The sequence below is a fragment of the Schistocerca nitens genome, chromosome 12 (genome assembly GCF_023898315.1).
Source record: "Schistocerca nitens isolate TAMUIC-IGC-003100 chromosome 12, iqSchNite1.1, whole genome shotgun sequence".
Taxonomy (NCBI): Eukaryota; Metazoa; Arthropoda; class Insecta; order Orthoptera; family Acrididae; genus Schistocerca; species Schistocerca nitens.
In genome coordinates this window covers 108,197,716-108,223,368 of record NC_064625.1, presented here as the reverse complement: position 1 = coordinate 108,223,368, position 25,653 = coordinate 108,197,716, and the positions used below count along the sequence as shown (strand labels likewise).

The following is a 25,653-nucleotide window of genomic DNA, read 5'->3' as shown; positions in this document are numbered from 1 at the left end:
CTGAGGCTTTTTGCGGATGATGCTGTGGTATATCGAGAGGTTGTAACAATGGAAAGTTGTACTGAAATGCAGGAGGATCTGCAGCGAATTGGCGCACGGTGCAGGGAATGGTAATGTGCTGCGAATACACTGAAAGAAAGATCCCTTATCATTTAGTTACAATATAGCAGGTCAGCAACTGGAAGTAGTTAATTCCATAAATTATCTGGGAGTACGCATTAGAAGTGATTTAAAATGGGATGACCATATAAAGTTGATCGTCGGTAAAGCAGATGCCAGACTGAGATTCATTGGAAGAATCCTAAGGAAATGCAATCCGAAAACAAAGGAAGTAGGTTACAGTACGCTTGTTCGCCCACTGCTTGAATACTGCTTACCAGTGTGGGATCCGTACCAGATAGGGTTGATAGAAGAGAGAGAGAAGATCCAACGAAGAGCAGCACGCTTCGTTACAGTATCATTTAGTAATCGCGAAAGCGTTACGGAGATGATAAACTCCAATGGAAGACTCTGCAGGAGGGACGCTCAGTAGCTCGGTACGGGCTTTTGTTGAAGTTTCGAGAACATACCTTCACCGAGGACCAAGCAGTATATTGCTCCCTCCTACGTATATCTCGCGAAGAGACCACGAGGATAAAATCAGAGAGATTAGAGCCCACACAGAGGCATACCGACAATCTTTCTTTCCACGAACAATACGAGACTGGAATAGAAGGGAGGACCGATAGAGGTACTGAAGGTACCCTCCGCCACACACCGTCAGGTGGTTTGCGGAGTATGGATGTAGATGTAGATAGATGTGGTAGAGCCGTCGTGTTCTTTGGATTAGATCAGTTTGGCCTTTCGTTCCACAGACCCAAAAATGAGGTGATTCTCGTGGGTGTGGAACAAATCGGAAAGTATAACGTAAAACTTTCTATCTCTTTCTCGGGGCCTTTAACCCGCTCCAACGCAGGGTCGGCCTCGTCAGTGCGGATTTGGCAGTGTTAATGGCAGAGGGTGGCTGGATGCACTTCCTGGCGCCACCCCGATCCCACCCGGACGGAAGTACGAGGTGCATTCAAGTTGTAAGGCCTCCGATTTTTTTTCTAATTAACTACTCACCCGAAATCGATGAAACTGGCGTTACTTCTCGACGTAATCGCCCTGCAGACGTACACATTTTTCACAACGCTGACGCCATGATTCCGTGGCAGCGGCGAAGGCTTCTTTAGGAGTCTCTTTTGACCACTGGAAAATGGCTGAGGCAATAGCAGACGGCTGGTGAATGTGTGGCCACGGAGAGTGTCTTTCATTGTTGGAAAAGCCAAAAGTCACTAGGAGCCAGGTCAGGTGAGTAGGGAACATGAGGAATCACTTCAAAGTTGTTATCACGAAGAAACTGTTGCGTAACGTTAGCTCGATGTGCGGGTGCGTTGTCTCGGTAAAACAGCACACGCGCAGCCCTTCCCGGACGTTTTTGTTGCAGTGCAGGAAGCAATTTGTTCTTCAAAACATTTTCGTAGGATGCACCTGTTACCGTAGTGCCCTTTGGAACGCAATGGGTAAGGATTACGCCCTCGCTGTCCCAGAACATGGACACCATCATTTTTTCAGCACTGGCGGTTACCCGAAATTTTTTTTGGTGGCGGTGAATCTGTGTGCTTCCATTGAGCTGACTGGCGCTTTGTTTCTGGATTGAAAAATGGCATCCACGTCTCATCCATTGTCACAACCGACGAAAAGAAAGTCCCATTCGTGCTGTCGTTGCGCGTCAACATTGCTCGGCAACATGCCACACGGTCAGCCGCGTGGTCATCCGTCAGCATTCGTGGCACCCAGCAGGATGACACTTTTCGCATTTTCAGGTCGTCATGCAGGATTGTGTGCACAGAACCCACAGAAATGGCAACTCTTGAGGCGATCTGTTCAACAGTCATTCGGCGATCCCCCAAAACAATTCTCTCCACTTTCTCGATCGTGTCGTCAGACCGGCTTGTGCGAGCCGGAGGTTGTTTCGGTTTGTTGTCACACGGTATTCTGCCTTCATTGAACTGTCGCACCCACGAACACACTTTCGACACATCCATAACTCCGTCACCACATGTCTCCTTCAACTGTCGATGAATTTCAATTGGTTTCACACCACGCAAATTCAGAAAACGAATGATTGCACGCTGTTCAAGTAAGGAAAACGTCGCCATTTTAAGTATTTAAAACAGTTCTCATTCTCGCCGCTGGCGGTAATATTCCATCTGCCGTACGGTGCTGCCATCTCTGGGACGTATTGACAATGAACGCGGCCTCATTTTAAAACAATGCGCATGTTTCTATCTCTTTCCAGTCCGGAGGAAAAATATCGGAGGCCTTAGAACACCTCGTAGTGTACCCCAGCTGTCTGCATCTAGTGTAAGTCATGAAATAGTGCGAACGTTTTCAAATGTCTGCGAGTCGTGTAACTGAGGCGGAACGTGGGGACCAGCGCGGTATTCACCTAGCGGGATGCAAGAAACCGCCTAAAAACCACATCCAGGCTGGCCAGCATACCGGCCCTCGTCGTTAATCCGCCGGGCGGATTCGATTCGAGGCCGGCGCGCCTACCCGAGTCCAGGAAGCAGTGCATTAGCGCTCTCGGCTATTTCTTGCAGGTTAAAGTATAACGTAAAACATATGAATATATTACTCACTACATTGATCATTTGTTAGGAGACTGTCGAAATAGGTGGCTACACTCCTGTTCAAAATTAATGCAACAAACGGAAATTTTGCAACAAAAGAATGTGAACAGATGATAGTAAAGTAGAAATAATGTAATGAACACAGAACGTAAACGGCTGAAGCATCGATGATAATAATAATGTTCGCTTTTTCCTAATTAACAGATTTTCACAGGTATCTGGTTAATGTGCTCAGTATGACGTGTGACCAGCTCTGGCAGCGATACTTGTGTGACGACGACGATGCATGCTTTGAATGCTGTCATCTATCTCATGTTGAGGCACTGAGGCACATTGTACCTGCAGAGCTGTTCAGAAGTCTTGGACAGTGGTTCGTGGAACCTGACGAGATGCAACCGGTCTCCCTAGAGCATCCCAGACATGCTCTATGGGATTCAAATCGGGAGATCGAACAGACTGTAATATTAGTAATTTTCGCCTCACAAACGTTAGTGCACGCTCAATAGTAAAAGCCTGGTGGCCTGAAGTTATCAAACAATTGTGATGTAAAAGAAATGAACCGTCGCATAGCAGAGACAGAATCTATTATTATTTATCTTTGCCGCTCCTGTGCGGTGGCTGTAAACGCCTATGTACACGTATCGATTAATCATATAAAAAGAAGTCCGTTGTTTCAACACAAATGCTTTACCTTTTACTGTTTCTATTGCATGAAAAGCGGACGCGGATTTGCCGCGTTCCGCAATCTGTATTTTATAATTTGTGAAAAATACTCTGTAAATGTGCTAATTTTCTTCGCAATCAGAGAACATATACACTCCTGGAAATGGAAAAAAGAACACATTGACACCGGTGTGTTAGACCCACCATACTTGCTCCGGACACTGCGAGAGGGCTGTACAAGCAATGATCACACGCACGGCACAGCGGACACACCAGGAACCGCGGTGTTGGCCGTCGAATGGCGCTAGCTGCGCAGCATTTGTGCACCGCCGCCGTCAGTGTCAGCCAGTTTGCCATGGCATACGGAGCTCCATCGCAGTCTTTAACACTGGTAGCATGCCGCGACAGCGTGGACGTGAACCGTATGTGCAGTTGACGGACTTTGAGCGAGGGCGTATAGTGGGCATGCGGGAGGCCGGGTGGACGTACCGCCGAATTGCTCAACACGTGGGGCGTGAGGTGTCCACAGTACATCGATGTTGTCGCCAGTGGTCGGCGGAAGGTGCACGTGCCCGTCGACCTGGGACCGGACCGCAGCGACGCACGGATGCACGCCAAGACCGTAGGATCCTACGCAGTGCCGTAGGGGACCGCACCGCCACTTCCCAGCAAATTAGGGACACTGTTGCTCCTGGGGTATCGGCGAGGACCATTCGCAACCGTCTCCATGAAGCTGGGCTACGGTCCCGCACACCGTTAGGCCGTCTTCCGCTCACGCCCCAACATCGTGCACCCCCGCCTCCAGTGGTGTCGCGACAGGCGTGAATGGAGGGACGAATGGAGACGTGTCGTCTTCAGCGATGAGAGTCGCTTCTGCCTTGGTGCCAATGATGGTCGTATGCGTGTTTGGCGCCGTGCAGGTGAGCGCCACAATCAGGACTGCATACGACCGAGGCACACAGGGCCAACACCCGGCATCATGGTGTGGGGAGCGATCTCCTACACTGGCCGTACACCACTGGTGATCGTCGAGGGGACACTGAATAGTGCACGGTACATCCAAACCGTCATCGAACCCATCGTTCTACCATTCCTAGAGTGGCAAGGGAACTTGCTGTTCCAACAGGACAATGCACGTCCGCATGTATCCCGTGCCACCCAACGTGCTCTAGAAGGTGTAAGTCAACTACCCTGGCCAGCAAGATCTCCGGATCTGTCCCCCATTGAGCATGTTTGGGACTGGATGAAGCGTCGTCTCACGCGGTCTGCACGTCCAGCACGAACGCTGGTCCAACTGAGGCGCCAGGTGGAAATGGCATGGCAAGCCGTTCCACAGGACTACATCCAGCATCTCTACGATCGTCTCCATGGGAGAATAGCAGCCTGCATTGCTGTGAAAGGTGGATATACACTGTACTAGTGCCGACATTGTGCATGCTCTGTTGCCTGTGTCTATGTGCCTGTGGTTCTGTCAGTGTGATCATGTGATGTATCTGACCCCAGGAATGTGTCAATAAAGTTTCCCCTTCCTGGGACAATGAATTCACGGTGTTCTTATTTCAATTTCCAGGAGTGTATTTTTTTTAAAAAAAAAATCACGTACACATTATTTGGAAATAATTGCAAATAAGGTTGACAATGAGGAACAATTATCAGATATGACAGTTAAGACACAATGTCTAATAAAACAAATTCTCAAGCAAGTTGCACAGCTGAAGTTCTTATTGACCAGAAACTCAAGTTATTTGTCGGCTGAAGGCCCCAATAGTAATAAACGAAAAACAATTTCAGGGCTGAAGGCCTGGATAGCAAATTCTTAAGAACGAGTTAAGCTTCTCCAAGAGATGCTAAAATATTATAACAAAGGACAATCATGAAATTTTCACTATTAAGACACAATATGTAATTAAAAATTCTTAAGACAAATTGCACTCACAGCTGAACGCCTTATTGAGAAGAAATCCAAATTATTTGTCGATTGAAGGCCCTTTTTTTTAAAAAAACAATCATCACAATCTGACCAAATCAAGAGAGAATTGTGCCTCAGTGTTCCAAGGATCGAGCTGGGAAAGTCGCTCAACTTCATAAACGATGAGACAGGCAGCCTTGAGGTGTATTCACTTAATTGGATGGCAACTCAAACTAGTGACAATTTAAAAGCAGGCCAGCACTCTTGCAAAATCTACCTAACGTCTGGTAACCAACACAATGGCAAGGCGGGACCGGCGGACAGCACTGCGTCTTCAATATCCGATGTTTAGAAAATCCAGAAGCAGAAGGAACCACTACGACCAAGGTAGTCCAAAAGAAAAAAAAAAAAAATCCGAACCACAACCAAGGAGGCTGTCGAACTACACGCCTTACCCGACAGCAGCGGCAACGTAAGGAAAGGTACACTGCCGCGAAAATACGCTAACCTCCAGGCAGGTAATGGGGGGGAGGGGGGGGGGGGGTTAGGCAGAAAAATACCGCTGGTTGAACTTCACCAATAATAACACTTCAGTGATTAATAATAAGAAGTGAAGGACGACTAATTAATTTCGCCAACCCCAAACACTCCACTCGTTCCTCTTTGTCTCAGCTACCCTGCGAGCAGCAACGCTCGAACAAACGGCATGATCTCAAAATAGTGGAGCTTTCACTGCTGGGTTAATGTTGACTCAACTCAAAGGTCCTGGGTCCAGTGGACAGCGAGGTTGTTGGCGTCGCAACTACAGCCCCTCGATCCGGCAGTGCCTGCGTGCCACCAGAGGTCCCGGCATGTCCATGGGCTGCTCCACCTCCTCGGGTTCGATTCCCGGCGGGGTCAGGGATTTTCTCTGCCTCGTGATGGCTGGGTGTTGTGTGCTGTCCTTAGGTTAGTTAGGTTTAAGTAGTTCTAAGTTCTAGGGGACTTATGACCACAGCAGTTGAGTCCCATAGTGCTCAGAGCCATTTGAACCATTTTTTTGCTCCACCTCACTGCTGCTCCGTCCCAACCGAAACGCCCGACACACTCTGACGCAGAAAACACTTGATGTCCCTCCAAAGTTAGTACCGCGGCACTAGATGTCGATAACCGCTGCTGCTGCCACTCGTGGACAGACAACGCTAGCAAACGTAGTGGCGCCAGTAAACACAAGAAGAAAACGAGAGCCACTGTCCCTATTACAAACTACCAACGCGAGCCACAACATGGCTCAATTATACCATGAGGTAAACTCAGAACGGGGAAATAGCGATTTGTTCCTTTAATTTTGGACACCAGTGTACATTATGGTAAATGGGAACTGTTAATATTTACAGAATTAATACACTGTCAAAATTAAACATAGTTATGCACTTTCAATAACCTTTTATATACAAAATACCTAATCTTGACTCTTGTGACCAAGTGCTATCAAAAGTGAAATCAAACAGAGATTTTTTACTTCAGGTGGTCTAACAATCACTTTTAAGATATTCACCTATAGAAGAGAAGGAGCTGTCAACCAAAAAGTCTTTCAAACTGTGCTTTATCTGAAACCAAGTTTTTAACGGTTTAATTTTATTGAAAATGTCGTCTTCCTGTTTATTAGACCAAGATAAGTGACTTAACCCCTTTATGTAGATTGTTCTTATTCCTAGTATTGATACTATGTATTTAGCTATTGGCTGGCAGTAAAGATATATCACTTGCAACAAATTTCATTAATAAATAAATATACTGAGAAGGATTGGTTAGAATACAAAGTTCCTTCAACAGGTTTCTAGATGAAGCTGCTGAATTTGCACCACAAATGAGTCTTATTACACGTTAAAAAATTTTACTCGGTCTGACGAGTTACCCCTGCAATATGACCCCGTATGACACAACATAATGAAAGTAAGAAACAAACTCCCACGCCCGGGTTCCCGGGTTCGATTCCCGGCGGGATCAGTGATTTTCTCTGCCTCGTGATGACTGGGTGTTGTGTGATGTCCTTAGGTTAGTTAGGTTTAAGTAGTTCTAAGTTCTAGGGGACTGATGACCATAGATGTTAAGTCCCATAGTGCTCAGAGCCATTTGAACCATTTAAAAAACAAACGTTTGGCACAAAGTTGGTTATAGTCTTCATTGAGATGATGTGCTAGGGGCGTTCAATAAGTAATGCAACACATTTTTAACGAAACAAATACTGTTTTTTTTTGCCTTGTTTCACAAATTTGTGAAAAAATGGAGAAAAACACTTGGTTTAGGTAATTTACAATGTTTCACCTAGAATAAGCAATTAAAATGAGAACACATGTTTTTTCTCGCCCAATTTGGGTTCAAAAAAGCGCGAAACTCTCTTGATCTCACCAAAATCATTCAAATGGTTCAAATGGCTCTGAGCAGTATGGGACTTAACTTTTGAGGTCATCAGTCCCCTAGAACTTAGAACTACTTAAACCTAACCAACCCAAGGACATCACACACATCCATGCCCGAGGCAGGATTCGAACCTGCGACCGTAGCGGTCGTGTGGTTCCATATTGCAGCGCCTAGAACCGCTCGGCCACTCCGGCCGGTACCAAAATCATTAACTGCATAAAAACGTGGTTACTACATAATCGTCTATTCATCATACTTTGTGTGTTTACATCTTCAGATCAGATGTCTCTAATCAGGAAAGATACACACAGTTTTTAGCTGATTGACAAGGTAACGGCTTCCTTTTCACAACACAGTTTCGAATTATTTGACCGAAATCGGCTGCTTGAGTTACACCTGCCTTCACTGCAAATGTCGGTAAACGGCCTCGTATTTTTCAGTTGCACGTGCAAGTCTGGATACACGCGAACCAACGGAACGTGCCTGTCGCCCTGCGAAGCCCGCGGCTGCGAACACGGCTCGTGTACCGACCTGAACACCTGCACGTGCGACGCGGGATACGAGAAGCGAGGTGAGTAAGTGTACAGGCTCTCTCTCTCTCTCTCTCTCTCTCTCTCTCTCTCTCTCTCTCTCCACAGTGCAGCACTACAGGAACACGGAAATCCCTGGCAGCAGCCAATTAATACAGTGTAAGACCGCCCGGAGGTTGGTTAGAGCATCACTGTGCTTTGTACGAGCTTTTTAAATAGCACGCTGCCTTTTTTTTTTTTTTTTTTTTTTTTTTTTTTTTGAGACGTGGGATTTAAGGAAAGCAGGAAAGGTGTGGCCGGGGCCTAATCAGTTACCGTTGGTCGCACAGAAAACACGTACACTTTATTTACAAAATAACTCTCAACAATCTTTTTTAAGAAATTTTACTACACTGACGGCTGAAGACCTTACTAAGAAAGAACTGCAAATTATTGGTCGGGTGAAGGCCACAATGCTACACACACCCATCGGCTGAAGACCGGATTAAGAAAGTTCAAAATTTATTCCCCGGCTGAAGGCCACAAGCAATTTCAGAATACTCAACGGCTGAAGGCCTGAATTAAAAGTGAGGAAGGCAGTTACAAATTAGGGTAAATATTAAATAATTATGACAACTTGACCACATAAGATGGAGTAATGCAGAGACAGTGCTCCCTAGGACGACCTGAGGAAGGTGACCCCCAGCTGTGTAAACGGTGAGACAGGCAGCAAAGTGTAGTGTTCACCTAAGGATGGCAACTCAAAATAGAGACGGTTTAAAAGCCGATCAACCTTCTTGGCAAATCCACATAACACCAGATAACCAGTCCAACGATGGAATAATTCAGGTGAAAGCGAAGTGACAGACAGCACTGCGTCTCCAGAATACCGTGTTTGAAACACCAAAAGGCAGAAGGAACCACTATAACCGAGGTAGACAAAGAAAACAGTTATCCATACCCTCAATCAAGGAAGCTGACAAACTACGCGCCACGCTGGACAGCATCGGCAAGACGAGGAAAGTACGCTGCCGCAAAATACGCTAACCTCCAGGACAGGTAACTGGAGCGTTTGCGGCCACTAGGCAGCAAGATACCGCTGGTTGCACTTCAGCAGTAATAAAACTAAATGCAAACTAACATCAAGCAGTAGGAAAGCATCTTATAGCTTCAGCCAAACAGACAGACTCCACTTGTTGCGGTTGGTCTCAACGACCCCGGGAGCAGCAACACGCAAACAACAGCGAGATCGCAAACAGTGGGGGTTTCACTACTGGACACAGTCCACTCAACTTGGAACGTCCTGGGTTCGGTCGTCGGCTAGAGCCCCTCAGTCCGACAGTGCCTGCGCGCTGCCAGCAGTCCGAACCTGCCCTCACGCTGCGGACCTCCTCGCTGCTCCGTCCGAAGCCCCACTACCGACACCAGAACGCAGGTAGCATTTAAATACAGGGTGTTTCAAAAATGACCGGTATATTTGAAACGGCAGTAAAAACTAAACGAGCGGCGATAGAAATGCACCGTTTGTTGCAATATGCTTGGGACAACAGTACATTTTCAGGCAGACAAACTTTCGAAATTACAGTAGTTACAATTTTCAACAACAGATGGCGCTCCGGTCTGGGAAACTCTATAGTACGATATTTTCCACATATCCGCCATGCGTAGCAATAATATGGCGTAGTCTCTGAATGAAATTACCCGAAACCTTTGACAACGTGTCTGGCGGAATGGCTTCACATGCAGATGAGATGTACTGCTTCAGCTGTTCAATTGTTTCTGGATTCTGGCGGTACACCTGGTCTTTCAAGTGTCCCCACAGAAAGAAGTCACAGGGGTTCATGTCTGGCGAATAGGGAGGCCAATCCACGCCGCCTCCAGTATGTTTCGGATAGCCCAAAGCAATCACACGATCATCGAAATATTCATTCAGGAAATTAAAGACGTCGGCCGTGCGATGTGGCCGGGCACCATCTTGCATAAACCACGAGGTGTTCGCAGTGTCGTCTAAGGCAGTTTGTACCGCCACAAATTCACGAAGAATGTCCAGATAGCGTGATGCAGTAATCGTTTCGGATCTGAAAAATGGGCCAATGATTCCTTTGGAAGAAATGGCGGCCCAGACCAGTACTTTTTGAGGATGCAGGGACGTTGGGACTGCAACATGGGGCTTTTCGGTTCCCCATATGCGCCAGTTCTGTTTATTGACGAAGCCGTCCAGGTAAAAATAAGCTTCGTCAGTAAACCAAATGCTGCCCACATGCATATCGCCATCATCAATCCTGTGCACTATATCGTTAGCGAATGTCTCTCGTGCAGCAATGGTAGCGGCGCTGAGGGGTTGCCGCATTTGAATTTTGTATGGATAGAGGTGTAAACTCTGGCGCATGAGACGATACGTGGACGTTGGCGTCATTTGGACCGCAGCTGCAACACGGCGAACGGAAACCCGAGGCCGCTGTTGGATCACCTGCTGCACTAGCTGCGCGTTGCCCTCTGTGGTTGCCGTACGTGGTCGCCCTACCTTTCCAGCACGTTCATCCGTCACGTTCCCAGTCCATTGAAATTTTGCAAACAGATCCTTTATTGTATCGCTTTTCGGTCCTTTGGTTACATTAAACCTCCGTTGAAAACTTCGTCTTGTTGCAACAACACTGTGTTTTAGGCGGTTGAATTCCAACACCAGAAAAATCCTCTGTTCTAAGGAATAAACCATGTTGTCTACAGCACACTTGCACGTTGTGAACAGCACACGCCTACAGCAGAAAGACGACGTACAGAATGGCGCACCCACAGACTGCGTTGTCTTCTATATCTTTCACATCACTTGCAGCGCCATCTGTTGTTGAAAATTGTAACTACTGTAATTTCGAAAGTTTGTCCGCCTGAAAATGTACTGTTGTCCCAAGCATATTGCAACAAACGGTGTATTTCTATCGCTGCTCGTTTAGTTTTTATTGCCGTTTCAAATATACCTGTCATTTTTGAAACACCCTGTAACTGGCCATTAAAAGCCACACAAGAACACGCGGATCCGCGAAGACGACTCCACAGTGTCTCAAACAATACTACAATCCAGCCGCTGTGAAACAACACGGACGAAGTCGGCACAAACACAGAGAAGCGAGGACCGGTCGAAAAACCTAATGCACGTCGTGCGCTGCGACGACCGACCGAACGACCAACCTCACTCAAGTCAGGCACGGAAAAGATCCCAATATGGACACTGCCATGAGGGCACTTCGACAGGCAGACACACACACACAGGTGAAAGTTGCACTACTCTAATATCACGGTCCATTCAACTGAAACTCTCGCGACCACATCCTTCCGTTGGACAGTCCATGTGTGCCGCCAGCGGTGGCTGTCTGGCCCTCACTGCTGCTCCGCCCCAACTCAACTCTCTGGACACACGACGGCCCGGGAATACTAGAGGCCGCTCCAAAGATGGTACCATAGTACGCGCTATCGATAAGTGCTGCTGCTGCCACTCATGGACAGACAAGGCGGGCAAACATAGTGGCGCCAGTGAACACACTAAGAAAAGGAGACGCCACTATCGCTGTTATAAGATGCCAAGCTATGAACGGCGTCAATGCGAGCCGCACACGGCTCTCTCTCTCTCTCTCTCTCTCTCTCTCTCTCTCTCTCTCTCTCTCTCTCTCTTCTTTTTTTAACGTTCACTCAACCGCCTTGAGTTGAACGTCTGTTCCACTGCAGCAGAAGGGGGACTACTGACGTGTGCGGCTTTGTCTATGGAAAGTCTATGAGGACTCAGTGTCCTTGGGTTGAAGCTTCCAGTTTCCTCAAGCACGAAAAGAGTTCCTGTCATGGAATAGCTCTCTGCAGAGATCCTCTACCAGGGCAGCGTTTCGCCTACCTTCGACCGCAGTAAAAGAAAAGCAATGACGATTCAAAAGTTTATAATGAAGGACTGCCTTTACTGTAGACAATCTGTAGTTCGAACGTACTGTACTGTATCCACCGGCATCATACCATCGGCGTTTAGTAATTAATGTAACACGTATTTTTTTCCTAAAAGCAGATTGGTATTTTTCAGGATTCCACTGCACCACCTCATTCCCCACTCTTTTGGCTACAAATAGCTACCATATTGGGTCTGTATGCCTGCACTGCATGAATAACATCGCCATCATCTACGTAGTGCTTCCTTCAGAGTGCACCCTTCATTGGGGCTAAACAGATGGAAGGTGCGACATCATGGCTGTAGGGTGGATGAGTAAGGAAAGTCGTGTGAAGTTTTGTGAACTCCTCCTGGATGCGGTCTTGCATTGTCAGTGAGAAGTTCGTTTGCATTTTTGTATTGATGAACACGCTGAAGTCGTCTCTATGGTTCAAGTAATACTAGGCAGCCAGCCAGGCCTGGGGCAGCTGGGGCAGGCCAGAGGCAGGCAACCCGCACTGCACCCACCCTCTATCTTCAAATGCCTCAACTCACTAGTAGCAATACCTGCTCGGCATGCCTGAGCTCACTAGTAGCAATTCCCGCTCAGCATGCTACGCTGGGCGCCATGACAAGCTGGAGATCCTGCTCATGGTCACGCTACACCTATCACGTAAGCACACACTAAAAGCATATGTAAGTGAATTAAAAAAAAAAGAACATGGCAGAGATAAGGAAAGGAGATAAGGAATATTTAGCTCTGGGCGTTCACTGGGTGTTGGCTTGCTACATTCACTGTGAGATAACGTGCCTCTGCGACATGGGTACCATCGGCACTGGTGGCACAGTGGTGCTATCTACAAGACATTGACAGCGTTAGACATTGACTTGGCTGGAAAATTTAATAAAGATTACTGGTGACTGCATGTTCTACTATAGACAATAAATATTCCTTATCTTCTTTCCTTATCTCTCCCATTTTTTTTTTAAATTCGCTTATGTACACTTTTAGCGTGTGCTTACATGCTAGATGTAGCATGCCCCTGAACAAGACTAAGCCTGTTGAGGTGCCCAATGTAGCGTGCCAAGCCGGCATTGCTACTAGTGAGTTGAGATGTGCTGAGCAGACATTGCTACTAGTGAGTTGACGTGTGCCGAGCAGGCATTGCTACTAGTGAGTTGAGGTGTGCTGAGCAGGCATTGCTACTAGTGAGTTGAGGTGTGCTGAGCAGGCATTGCTACTAGTGAGTTGAGGTGTGCCGAGCAGGCATTGCTACTAGTGAGTTGAGGTGTGCCAAGCAGGCATTGCTACTAGTGGGTTGAGGCGTGCCAAGAAGGCATTGCTACTAGTGGGTTGAGGTGTGCCAAGAAGGCATTGCTACTAGTGGGTTGAGGCGTGCCAAGCAGGCATTGCTACTAGTGGGTTGAGGTGTGCCAAGCAGGCATTGCTACTAGTGGGTTGAGGCGTGCCAAGCAGGCATTGCTACTAGTGGGTTGAGGCGTGCCAAGAAGGCATTGCTACTAGTGGGTTGAGGTGTGCCAAGAAGGCATTGCTACTAGTGGGTTGAGGCGTGCCAAGCAGGCATTGCTACTAGTGGGTTGAGGCGTGCCAAGCAGCCATTGCTACTAGTGAGTTGAGGTGTGCCGAGCAGGAAATGCTAATAGTGAGTTGAGGTGTGCCGAGCAGGCATTGCTACTAGTGGGTTGAGGTGTGCCGAGCAGGCATTGCTACTAGTGGGTTGAGGTGTGCCAAGAAGGCATTGCTACTAGTGGGCTGAGGCGTGCCAAGAAGGCATTGCTACTAGTGGGCTGAGGCGTGCCAAGAAGGCATTGCTACTAGTGGGCTGAGGCGTGCCAAGCAGGCATTGCTACTAGTTGGTTGAGGCATGCCGAGCAGGCATTGCTACTAGTGGGTCGAGTCGTTTTTAGGGGGAGGGCGCTGAGCGGGTTGCGTGCCCAAGACCCGGTTCCCTAGTATTACTGGACCCGTGCCGGGCTAAAATTGCGTGAGGCATCAGAGATAAGACCGCACGAGCACGTGTGGCTCCTATTAACCTCTGGTCTTCTGGGAGTCAGCTACACTTTTACTTTGTCTATAAGAAGAAAGAAGTAGCTCAATGCAGAAGAGTATTTGTTTATTTGGAGCAAACTAGGGAACATTGACTTGGCTGGAGAATTTAATAAACAATAGAATAAATCCCTCAGAGTCCCAGAAGCCCATCGCCATGACTTTAATGATTGAGCATGCGGCTTCGAACTTTTTCTTTGGAGGCCTGGTGGTGTGGTGCTTCTCCACGGATTGCGATTTCGTTTCCGATTCGAAGTGATGAACCAATGCTTCATCCCCTCGGACGATGTTCGACAAAAATTGTGACAATCAGCCTCATAAAGCGCAAGCAATGTGCTCTTTGTAGTCTTTTGTTAGGCGACAGTCTTTAGCTGATAACTCCGCCAATTGGTTACACAAAATGAGTTCACAGCCATCAGGTTGTTGTCTTTTCCTTGCAACTATAGGACCTGTGAAGAATCAACAACACAACTTGAGAAAATGTAATCTTCAATGGTGCATTATTTCATTTTTGTTAGGGCATATCACTTTTGCGACTTACACTTCCTTTCTTATGTCTCCACGAATTTGGTAAATTAATATGATTTCATAACTTTCTCTGGTAAACTTCTTTTATGTCTAACTATAGGCCTCATTCACACCTGTCACTACTACGGAACCTCTACCATACTGCATTGTTGGAAAAAGATAGCCTGAGTTGTTCTCTATCAAGTGTTCAAATGTGTGAATTCCTAAGGGACGTAACTGCTGAGGTCATAGGTCCCTAGACTTACATACTATTTAAACTAACTTATGCTGAGAACAAGACACACACCCACGCCCGAGGGAGGACTCGAACCTCCGGCGGGAGGGGCCGCGCAATCCGTGACATGGCACCTCTAACCGCGCGGCTGTTCTCTCCCCCGCCGTTCTCCAGCATGAGGGACAGTACGGACGAGCCACACTATACGTTCCCATTGGTCGGTATTTTAATCACAGTGACTAAATAGCTGGTTTCGATCCGTTTACTGACTTTACCTAAGACCAGAAACTCTTAGGAATTTTACTCAGACCAGTTGGAAATATTTTGCTCTTCCTACACTCATTTTATCTTGTTCAGTTTTTTTTAACTAAGCACTGCCAATCGCTTAAATCTGTGGCAAAAGTCTCTTTTCTTTTGTAGGAACGTTCTCGAAGCGGCTAAAGAACCACAGTGACTCTTTTTCACTATAAACAGCTTTAACTGGGCACATATTGGTTTACGGAGCATTTTACAACGCTTTTAAATTTTATTCACTGGTGCTCTACATTTTGGCTATCAGAGTTGAATGGCAGATCTTGGCTGCCCTTATACACTGCTGGAAATGGAAAAAAGAACACATTGACACCGGTGTGTCAGACCCACCATACTTGCTCCGGACACTGCGGACACACCAGGAACCGCGGTGTTGGCCGTCGAATGGCGCTAGCTGCGCAGCATTTGTGCACCGCCGCCGTCAGTGTCAGCCAGTTTGCCGTGGCATACGGAGCTCCATCGCAGTCTTTAACACTGGTAGCATGCCGCGACAGCGTGGACGTGAACCGTATGTGCAGTTGACAGACTTTGAGCGAGGGCGTATAGTGGGCATGCGGGAGGCCGGGTGGACGTACCGCCGAATTGCTCAACACGTGGGGCGTGAGGTCTCCACAGTACATCGATGTTGTCGCCAGTGGTCGGCGGAAGGTGCACGTGCCCGTCGACCTGGGACCGGACCGCAGCGACGCACGGATGCACGCCAAGACCGTAGGATCCTACGCAGTGCCGTAGGGGACCGCACCGCCACTTCCCAGCAAATTAGGGACACTGTTGCTCCTGGGGTATCGGCGAGGACCATTCGCAACCGTCTCCATGAAGCTGGGCTACGGTCCCGCACGCCGTTAGGCCGTCTTCCGCTCACGCCCCAACATCGTGCAGCCCGCCTCCAGTGGTGTCGCGACAGGCGTGAATGGAGGGACGAATGGAGACGTGTCGTCTTCAGCGATGAGAGTCGCTTCTGCCTTGGTGCCAATGATGGTCGTATGCGTGTTTGGCGCCGTGCAGGTGAGCGCCACAATCAGGACTGCATACGACCGAGGCACACAGGGCCAGCACCTGGCATCATGGTGTGGGGAGGGATCTCCTACACTGGCCGTACACCACAGGTGATCGTCGAGGGGACACTGAATAGTGCACGGTACATCCAAACCGTCATCGAACCCATCGTTCTACCATTCCCAGACCGGCAAGGGAACTTGCTGTTCCAACAGGACAATGCACGTCCGCATGTATCCCGTGCCACCCAACGTGGTCTAGAAGGTGTAAGTCAACTACCCTGGCCAGCAAGATCTCCGGATCTGTCCCCCATTGAGCATGTTTGGGACTGGATGAAGCGTCGTCTCACGCGGTCTGCACGTCCAGCACGAACGCTGGTCCAACTGAGGCGCCAGGTGGAAATGGCATGGCAAGCCGTTCCACAGGACTACATCCAGCATCTCTACGATCGTCTCCATGGGAGAATAGCAGCCTGCATTGCTGCGAAAGGTGGATATACACTGTACTAGTGCCGACATTGTGCATATTCTGTTTCCTGTGTCTATGTGCCTGTGGTTCTGTCAGTGTGATCATGTGATGTATCTGACCCCAGGAATGTGTCAATAAAGTTTCCCCTTCCTGGGACAATGAATTCACGGTGTTCTTATTTCAATTTCCAGGAGTGTATTTTGCAGTTTGATTTCTGTAGCATCCTAAAAAAAGCACTATTTTGTTCTCGTGAATCAAACAAAATGATAGATCGTTAAGAGACGGAACAGTATTGGACCTTCGATGGAACTCTGCCGAACGCGCATTCTGATCTCTCGCTTTGCGGATGATGTGGCTGCCCTATTCCCGATACTGAAAGTCCTTGTGCTTCCTCTTTCTTAAACTGGAACTAAACCAGCTATGCCGTGAAATATACATCCCATGAAAAATTTCTGTGGTGCAATGTATGAGTAATTATTGACTTAATCAAACGCGTTTCATATATCAAGACTTGTTCCAGTTCATGACATTTTGTCACCTCTGGATGTGGGATCATCTGCACAGTTTTTAACAACGGTCATATGTGGGAGTTACACTGACATAAACTTAGTAAATGGATGTAATAATTCTACATAGTTATTGTAAAAACCATAAATATACGTAAATGCCAGAGCACAATAATCCTGCTGTTAACTTAAAATGTTTTGTATTAAGGGAGGAAAGACCTGGTGACGAACGAAAACAGAGATCAAATCTAGGACTTTCTTTCCTCTGTACTAGAATGTAGTAGACAAATGGGTTTGGCTGCAATGAATAAAGCATACATTGAAGTTTTTATTTGCATTTTTTATTGACAAATATTAATATCTTCACTGTGTAATTGGGAATTCCCTACGCAGCTATGGAAGGAGTTAGATTGACGTTTCCTGCTGTAGCTCCGGGTGGGGTTATCAGAAACATGAAGTTATCATATCACTCCGGTTCTTACAAATGTAAAGTTAGTTCATCGTTCATCGTTGGGATATGAAGAAAAAGGGGGGGGGGGGATTGTAGATATTTAAAAAATGGCAATTTATTGGCTCTCTCTGTTTTGTCCGAAAAAGATACTAAATATCAACGTATAAAAATCCTCTACGATGAACTGAATTCGATTTTCTTCCAGGGAGACCAAAAGACATTAATATCGGATGAAAATTATAGCATGGCGACGACAACCACGCCGAAAAACATGGTGTAGAGCAAAACGCATTTAAAGTTTAAAAGGTATTTAACAAGTAAGAAAAAGGGGACAAAGCTTGAAACTTACGGGATATCATTGGTCCATAATGACTATCGGCCTGGCTAGTGGATTTCTAGTACTTTGACCTGATAAGCCCTCATTTTCGTCGCTGGCGTCTCTGTCTTCACAAAAAAAATGGCTCTGAGCACTATGGGACTTAACATCTATGGTCATCAGTTCCCTAGAACTTAGAACTACTTAAACCTAACTAACCTAAGGACATCACACAACACCCAGTCATCACGAGGCAGAGAAAATCCCTGACCCCGCCGGGAATCGAACCCGGGATTAAAATGTAGTGTCAGATATAAGATCAGCTGCTATAGTACCTGTGCAGCACGACAAAAGTCATAGGATAGCGATGTGCATATATACAGATGGCGGCTGTATCGCGTAGACAAGGTAGGAAATGGCAGTGCGTTGGCCAAGACGTCGCTTGTACTCAGGTCATTCATTTGAAAAGCTTTCCAGTGTGATTATGACGACACGATGCGCACTAACAGACTTTGAACGCGGAATGGTAGTTGAAGCTAGACGCATTCTGTTTCAGAAATCTTGAGGGAATTCAATATTCCGAGATCCACAGATGTAAGAGTATGCCGAAAATACCAAATTTAAGGCATTATCCCCCGCCCCTTTCCAGCACGTACAGGGTGTGGTAGATAAGTAATGAGACTCAGTCTAGAAAAACAAATTTATTGATCCAATTTGTACAAAACGTTAATATTCTTCAAAGTACTCGCCTTGGGCGTCGACACAACGTTGCCAGCGCGTTTTCCGAGCTTCATAGGCCCCACTGTAGTCCGTTTGAGTTATCCCAGTTAGTGCCTTCGTGACAGCACGTTGGATGTTCGGAATATCGCCGAAACGATGACCCTTCAGGCATCTTTTGACCTTCGGAAACAGGAAGAAATCAGGACGACTCAAGTCAGGGCTGTATGGTGGCTGTGGCAAAACTTCAATTCGGGTCAAGTAGGAGGTCACGAGGAACGCTGTGTGCGCCGGAGCGTTGTCGTGGTGGAGACGCCAGCGTTGAGCAAGGTCCTGTCGCTTCCGTTTGACGCCTCTGTGCAATCGCTGAAGGACTTCTTTGTAGAATTCGGCATTGACAGTCTTCCCCTGAGGGACAAACTCTTTGTGAATTAACCCCCGCTTGTCGAAAAACACAATCAGCATTGTCTCGATGCGGGACTTTGACATTCTTGCTTTCTTCGGCCGCGGGGATGCCGGTGTGTGCCACTCCGAGCTCTGGGCTTTCGTCTCCGGGTCGTACTGGAATGTCCACGATTCGTCGCCTGTTACTACGTTGTCTAAAAAGTGTGGATTATTTTCCAAATCATTCAACATCTCACGGCAAACGTCCACTCGTTGCTTTTGTTCGGCGGTGAGCACTCGGGGAACCAATTTTGCGCAAACTTTCCTCATCATCAAATCTTGCGTAACAATTTGGTGAACCGTAAATTTACTCACGGAGACATCATCGGCGATCATTTTGAGACTTAAACAACGGTCGGAGTCCAGGAGTTCTTTCACTTTGGCCACCGTTTCATCCACACGACTCGTTGAAGGGCGTCCAGATCGTTCCATGTCTTCAACGGATTCCCTCCCGTTTTTAAATTCATTAAACCACCGGAACACTTGAGCTCTTGATAGGGAGTCTTGTTTGTAGGCCTCCGTAATCATAGCAAAAGTTTCCGAAGCAGTTTTGCCCAAGCGAAAGCAAAATTTGATTTCATACCGCTGTTCTATCGAGCGATCCATCTTCAGCGTTTTCACAAGTGTCACGGGCACACAAACAACGTAATACGCGAAGCTCGACCCTCACTGCACCAGAGCTCCGACGCGACTGCGAACCGGTTCTATTGTTAGCTCAGATCCCCCACCACGTGACGTACAGGTGGAGACCGCAGTGGTCGACGGCTATCGCGTAACGAGCTAGTGTGGTGGTGTTTGCATAGAGTTGTTAGTGCTGACAGACAAGCAACACTGTTGGAAATCAACGTGGGCCATACAACGAACGTGTCCGTTGGGACAGGACAGGACAGTGAAGTGTGGCAGTAATGGACTATCAGAGAGGGCGACTAATGCGAGTGCCTTTGCTAAAAGCATAATATCGCCTGCAGCGCCTGTTCTGGGCTCATGGCCACATCAGATTCACACTAGACGATTGGTCAGGTAAGTCCTGATATGAGTTGGTAAGAGCTGATGGTAGGTTAGAGTGTGGCTCATGAAGCCATGGACCCAAATTGTCAATAAGGCTCTATGGAAGCTGGTGGGGGCTGTGTTTGTATGGAATTTACTGGGTCCTCATTTGTTTCTATTAAAAAATTCGTCAATGGAGTAGGAGGAGTTGACCACTAGTAAGTCTTTCAGGCTCCTTTTAGACTGATCTTTATTTGTAACTAAATTTTTTATGTTTGTTGACAAATTATTGAAGACGAGTGTTCCTGAGTAGTGGACCCCTTTTGGAACTAAAGTAAGTGCTTTTAAGTCCTTGTGCAGATCATTTTTTTTTCCTGGTATTGTATGTATGAACTGAGCTGTTTGTTGGCAAAAGAGATATACGAGGGCCGTTCAGAAAGTAACCTCCGGTTGATTTAAAAAAATACACCAAGTTAAATAAAAATATTTTAATATATACATCTTACAACTACATCTTTGCACTATTTTTCTACATAGTCTCCATAGCGATTGAGGCACTTATCGTATCTCTTCACAAGCTTTGAAATTCCTTCTGCATAAAAATCACCCGCTTGTGCCTGGAGCCAGCCTGTGACCGCATCTTTGAACTCTTCGTCGTCATCAAACCGCTGTGACCCGAGCCATTTCTTCAAATGCATGAAGAGGTGATAATCACTTGGCGCCAGGTCTGGGCTGTAAGGTGGATGGTTGATAACGTCCCACTTGAAGGACTCAAGAAGGGCCGTTGTTCTGCGAGCAGAGTGAGGACGGGCGTTATCGTGCAAAAAAACGATACCGGAAGTCAGCATACCATGGCGTTTGTTCTGTATAGCCCGTCGTAACTTTTTTATTGTTTCACAGTACACGTCTTGATTAATGGTCGTACCACGTTCCATGAATTCAACCAACAACACCCCTTTGGCATCCCAAAACACCGTTGCCATCAGTTTTCTGGCAGAAAAATCTTGCGAGGCTTTTCTTGGTTTGGTAGGCGAATTTGAATGTGCCCACATCTTTGATTGTTCTTTTGTCTCAGGGTTCACGTACTTAATCCAGGTTTCGTCACCGGTCACGATTCTGTTTAACAATGGTTCTCCTTCGTCCTCATAACGTGACAGAAGGTCTAACGCAGAGACCATTCTTTGAGTTTTGTGGTGGTCGGTAAGAATTTTGGGCACCCATCGTGCACAGAACTTACGGTAACCCAATCTTGCTGTCACTATCTCGTACAAGAGAGTCTTAGAAATCTGTGGAAAACCAGTAGACAACTTCGACATTGAGAAACGTCGATTTTCACGAACTTTTGCATCAACTGTCTGAACGAGTTCGTCAGTCACCAATGATGGTCTACCACTCCTCTCTTCATCATGAACGTTTTTTCGTCCACTTTTAAATAAACGTACCCATTCACGGACAACTCCTTCACTCATAACTCTTGGTCCGTACACGGCACAAAGCTCACGATGAATAGCTGCTGCAGAATATCGTTTGGCCGTAAAAAACCTTATGACAGCACGCACTTCACATTTGGCGGGGTTTTCTATTGCAGCACACATTTCAAACTGCCACAAAAACTAAACTAGCGCAGGTACGACGTTCACTCGACCACGGCTTGATGCCGACTGACCTGTTGAGTGCGTGAACGCACAGATGGCGTCGCTACTCCCCCCACAACCCGCACTGTGACCAATCGGAGGTTACTTTCTGAACCGCCCTCGTATTATTTAGGACAAATTTCATTAAGGATTAAATATACTGAGAGGCAGTAGTTAGTATACCCAGTTCTTTGAAGAGGTTTCTACAGGGCGTCCGTGAGTTTACTCCACAAATAATACGTATTACACGCTTTTGGACTCTGAAGACTTTTCTTTGACTTTAAGAGTTACCCCAAAATATTATACCATATGACATTATGGAATGAAAGTAGGCAAAGTATGTTAGCTTTTTCACTTTTATGTCGGCTATGTCTGCTAACACTCGAATTGCAAATACAGGTTTGTTAGGGCGTTTCTGCAGTTCTGTGATGTGCTCCTCCCAACTGAATTTATTATCAGGAATTTAAGACTGTCAACCACCTCTATCTGCTCTTCTTCGTACTTTATGCATATGCTGGGTGGAAACCTCTTACAGGTTCTGAATTGCATATAGTGAGTTCAAATGGCTCTGAGCACTATGCGACTTAACTTCTGCGGTCATCAGTCGTCTAGAACTTAGAACTACTTAAACCTAACCAACCTAAGGACATCACACACATCCATGCCCGAGGCAGGATTCGAACCTGCGACCGTAGCGGTCACGCGGTTCCAGACTGTAGCGCCTAGTACCGCACGGCCACATCGGCCGGCCTATAGTGAGTCTTTTCGAAGTTTAATGTCAGTGAGTTGACTTTAAACCATTTATTAATATCCATGAAAATATCATTAGCAGATCTTTCTAGAACTACACTCGACGTACTATTTATTGCCATACTTGTGTCATCTGCAAACAAAACGAACTCTGCTTCTGGCAGTGTAACTGATGAGAGATCATTAATGTACACAAGAAAAAGCAATGGCCCTAAGATGGATCCTTGTGGGACACCACATGTAATTTCTTCCCATTCTGATGATGACAGATGACTTAATTCACTACTCCCTTGCACTGACTTCCTTTGTTTCCTGTTAGCTATGGTATGACTTGAACCATTTTGCAGCACTGCCCGTGAAACCATAGAATTCTAATTTATTTAAAAGGATGTTGTGGTTTACACAATCGAATGCCTTTGACAAATCACAGAAAATACCTGCTGCTTGTAACTTGTTATTTAATGAATTAAGTACATTTTCACTGTAGGTGTAAATAGCCTTTTCGATATCAGAACCCTTTAGAAATCCAAACTGTGTTCTTGGTAATGTTATTTGTGGTCAGATGGTTGAGAAGCTGCCTGTACATTACTTTTTCTAAAATTTTTGACAATGCTGGCAAAAGTGAAATCGGTCTGTAGTTTGATGGCATCTCTTTATCCCCTTTCTTGAATAGAGGCTTAACATCTGCATATTTCAGCCAGTCAGGAAATGTCCCAGTTATAATTGACTGGTTACACAAGCAACTTAGAATTGTACTAAACTCACAAGAACATGCCTTAATTAACTTTGTTGATATTTCATCGTAACCACTAGAGTGCTTTGTTTTTAAAGTTTTTATTATGGAAGTTATTTCTTTTGGTGAAGTGAGTGACATATTCATGTTCCTGAAGCTATTTGTAAAGGCTAGTTTCAGATATTTAAGGGCATTATTTACTGACCCTGACAATCCCATTCTATCAGTAACGGATATAAAGTACTTGTTAAATAGATTTGCCACACTATGCCCATCGGTTACTAATGTGTCATCTACCCTTAGTGCTATTTGCTCCTGTTCCTTTCTGGTTCTACCAGTCTCCTCTTTCACTATATCCCATATTGTTTTTATTTTGTTCCCTGACATTGCTATCTTCTTCTCATAGTGCATTTGTTTAGATGTCTGAATTACTTTTTTTAATATTTTACAGTATTCCTTGTATTTAGCTAAATCATTAGTATTGGGGCTATTCTTGGTCGACAGATACATTTTCCTTTTTGTCTTACAGGAAATCTTTATTCCTTGTGTGATCCATGGTTTTATTATAGACTTCTGTTTAATTTGAGTAACTTTTAGAGGAAAACAGTTTTCAAACATGGTACTGACATTGATCATGAATGTGTTATATTTTTCATTCATGTCATGAGCACTATAAACATCTTTCCAGTTCATATCTTTGAGCAGTTTTCTAAAACACTCAATTTTTGGTTGATTGCATACTCTCCTGTACTCAGATTTAGCAATCTTGATAATCTGCTTAGAATTTACATCTAAAACACACAGTAGTGTGTAGAAAGTAGAATGTTGAGACGTGATGACAGCCATGCATCTGTATTTCCAGGTGAGGCAGAAGCTGAGAACAAACCTGTTGTGTGTCGGCCGGTCTGCAGCTCGGGATGCGTGAATGCAGAGTGCGTTGCGCCGGACACGTGTAGCTGCCTGCCCGGGTATAGTGACTATGGTCCACTACCATCGCACAGGTAGGCCAGGACTCTGGTATGTACATTGCGTGTATTATATTATTTGTAGTATAGCTTGACTAAAAGAAGAAGTCGGTAGTCAGAACACATCCTAAGGGGTCAAGGAAGCCTTCAATTTGGTAATGGAAGTAAGTGTGTGCCGGAGGAGTGGGATAAACTATTGTGGAGGGTACCAAGTTTTGAGTAGAGTAAGTAGGTCCAAAAAGACATAAGTTGCGTTAGTTATGAAGCATTGCGCGATGTAGAGTAGCATTGGGAGCTACATCAAACTCTCAGAACCACAACAAGATTCACTCCGTCTTCAGGCCACAAGTGGCCCATCGGGACCATCCGACCGCCGTGTCATCCTCAGGATGCAGATAGGAGGGGCGTGTGATCAGCACACCACTCTCCCAGTCATTACGATGGTTTTCTGTGACCGTAGCTGCCACTATTCAGTCGAGTAGCTCCTCAATTGGCATCACAAGGCTGAGTGCACTCCGAAAAACAACAGTGCATGGCAGTCCGGATGGTCACCCATCCAAGTGCCAGCCATACCCGACAGCGCTTAACTTCGGTGATCTGACGGGAACCGGTATATCCACTGCGGCAAGGCCATTGCACAACAAGATTAAATTATCATAAAACCAAATTAGGTTCATGATGATGTAAAGTTTTGAGGACAGAACAACTGCGTAAGCTGTAAATATTTTTGGTTGAATGTTGTTGCAATCTTATCACAGAAATACACACAGTTTACAATGTGACAATGTCACGACAGTTGTCAAACGAACGCATCTCGTCCTCAGAAAGTGAAATAATCCTAAACACAACAATGGTAAATCTTGTGAATCTTCAGGTTTTGGCGGCGCAATGACTGTTCCTTTGAGTTTCGGGTGTGCAGCCGCAAGAATTCTCCTCCTTCTTCTTCTAATATTTCGGCTGTATAACGTTCAGCCATCTATGGTGTATGACAACGTCGAAATTTTGGCAACTACATCGTCTTTTTGGGACTCTATAGTGAAGGAGGCAATTGAGATTCGCTTGACGACGAACTTAATTAATAGAGGTAGTGGTTTCAACCTTGATAAATCATGGAATCCGGCACTTGCTGTAATAAACTCACAAAGACGTCGTGACAGTGCAGCTCAGAAGGATATATCGACATGCCAACACAGATCGACTGCGGAGTCATAGAAGTAACTCGCGCATTGTACACGTCTCTGCCGCTGACCAACGTCTCTGGCGCATTTGCATCTGTGGACGCATGCGTAGTCGCGCGGTACAACAGTATAAAGGGACGAAGCGAGCACTGGAGCGGTAGTCTTGCAGCTCACTCTAAAGATGGCTGAACGTTATACAGCCGAAATATTAGAATAGAGAGAATTCTTGCAGCTGCACACCCGAAACTTAATGGAACAATGGTAAATTTTAACTAGAAGCTTCTTTACAAAATTGTTCTTAGTATGTCATGATGTTGGCCAGTACTACGATAAATCACCTG

The 25,653-nt window shown here is 46.1% G+C and overlaps 1 protein-coding gene and 1 pseudogene across 3 annotated transcripts in view; one reads left to right on the top strand and one right to left on the bottom strand.

Moving 5' to 3' along the window:
• LOC126215038 (multiple epidermal growth factor-like domains protein 11) overlaps window positions 1-25,653 on the top strand; it is a 111,701-nt gene that overhangs the window by 54,730 nt on the left and 31,318 nt on the right. For all 3 annotated transcript variants that reach the window (XM_049941675.1, XM_049941676.1, XM_049941674.1), the window contains exons 4-5: window positions 8,073-8,203; window positions 24,032-24,170. In XM_049941675.1, the coding sequence (XP_049797632.1) occupies window positions 8,073-8,203; window positions 24,032-24,170 (270 nt within the window). The remainder of the gene's footprint in view (window positions 1-8,072; window positions 8,204-24,031; window positions 24,171-25,653) is intronic.
• LOC126215541 (5S ribosomal RNA) lies at window positions 24,655-24,772 on the bottom strand (annotated as a pseudogene).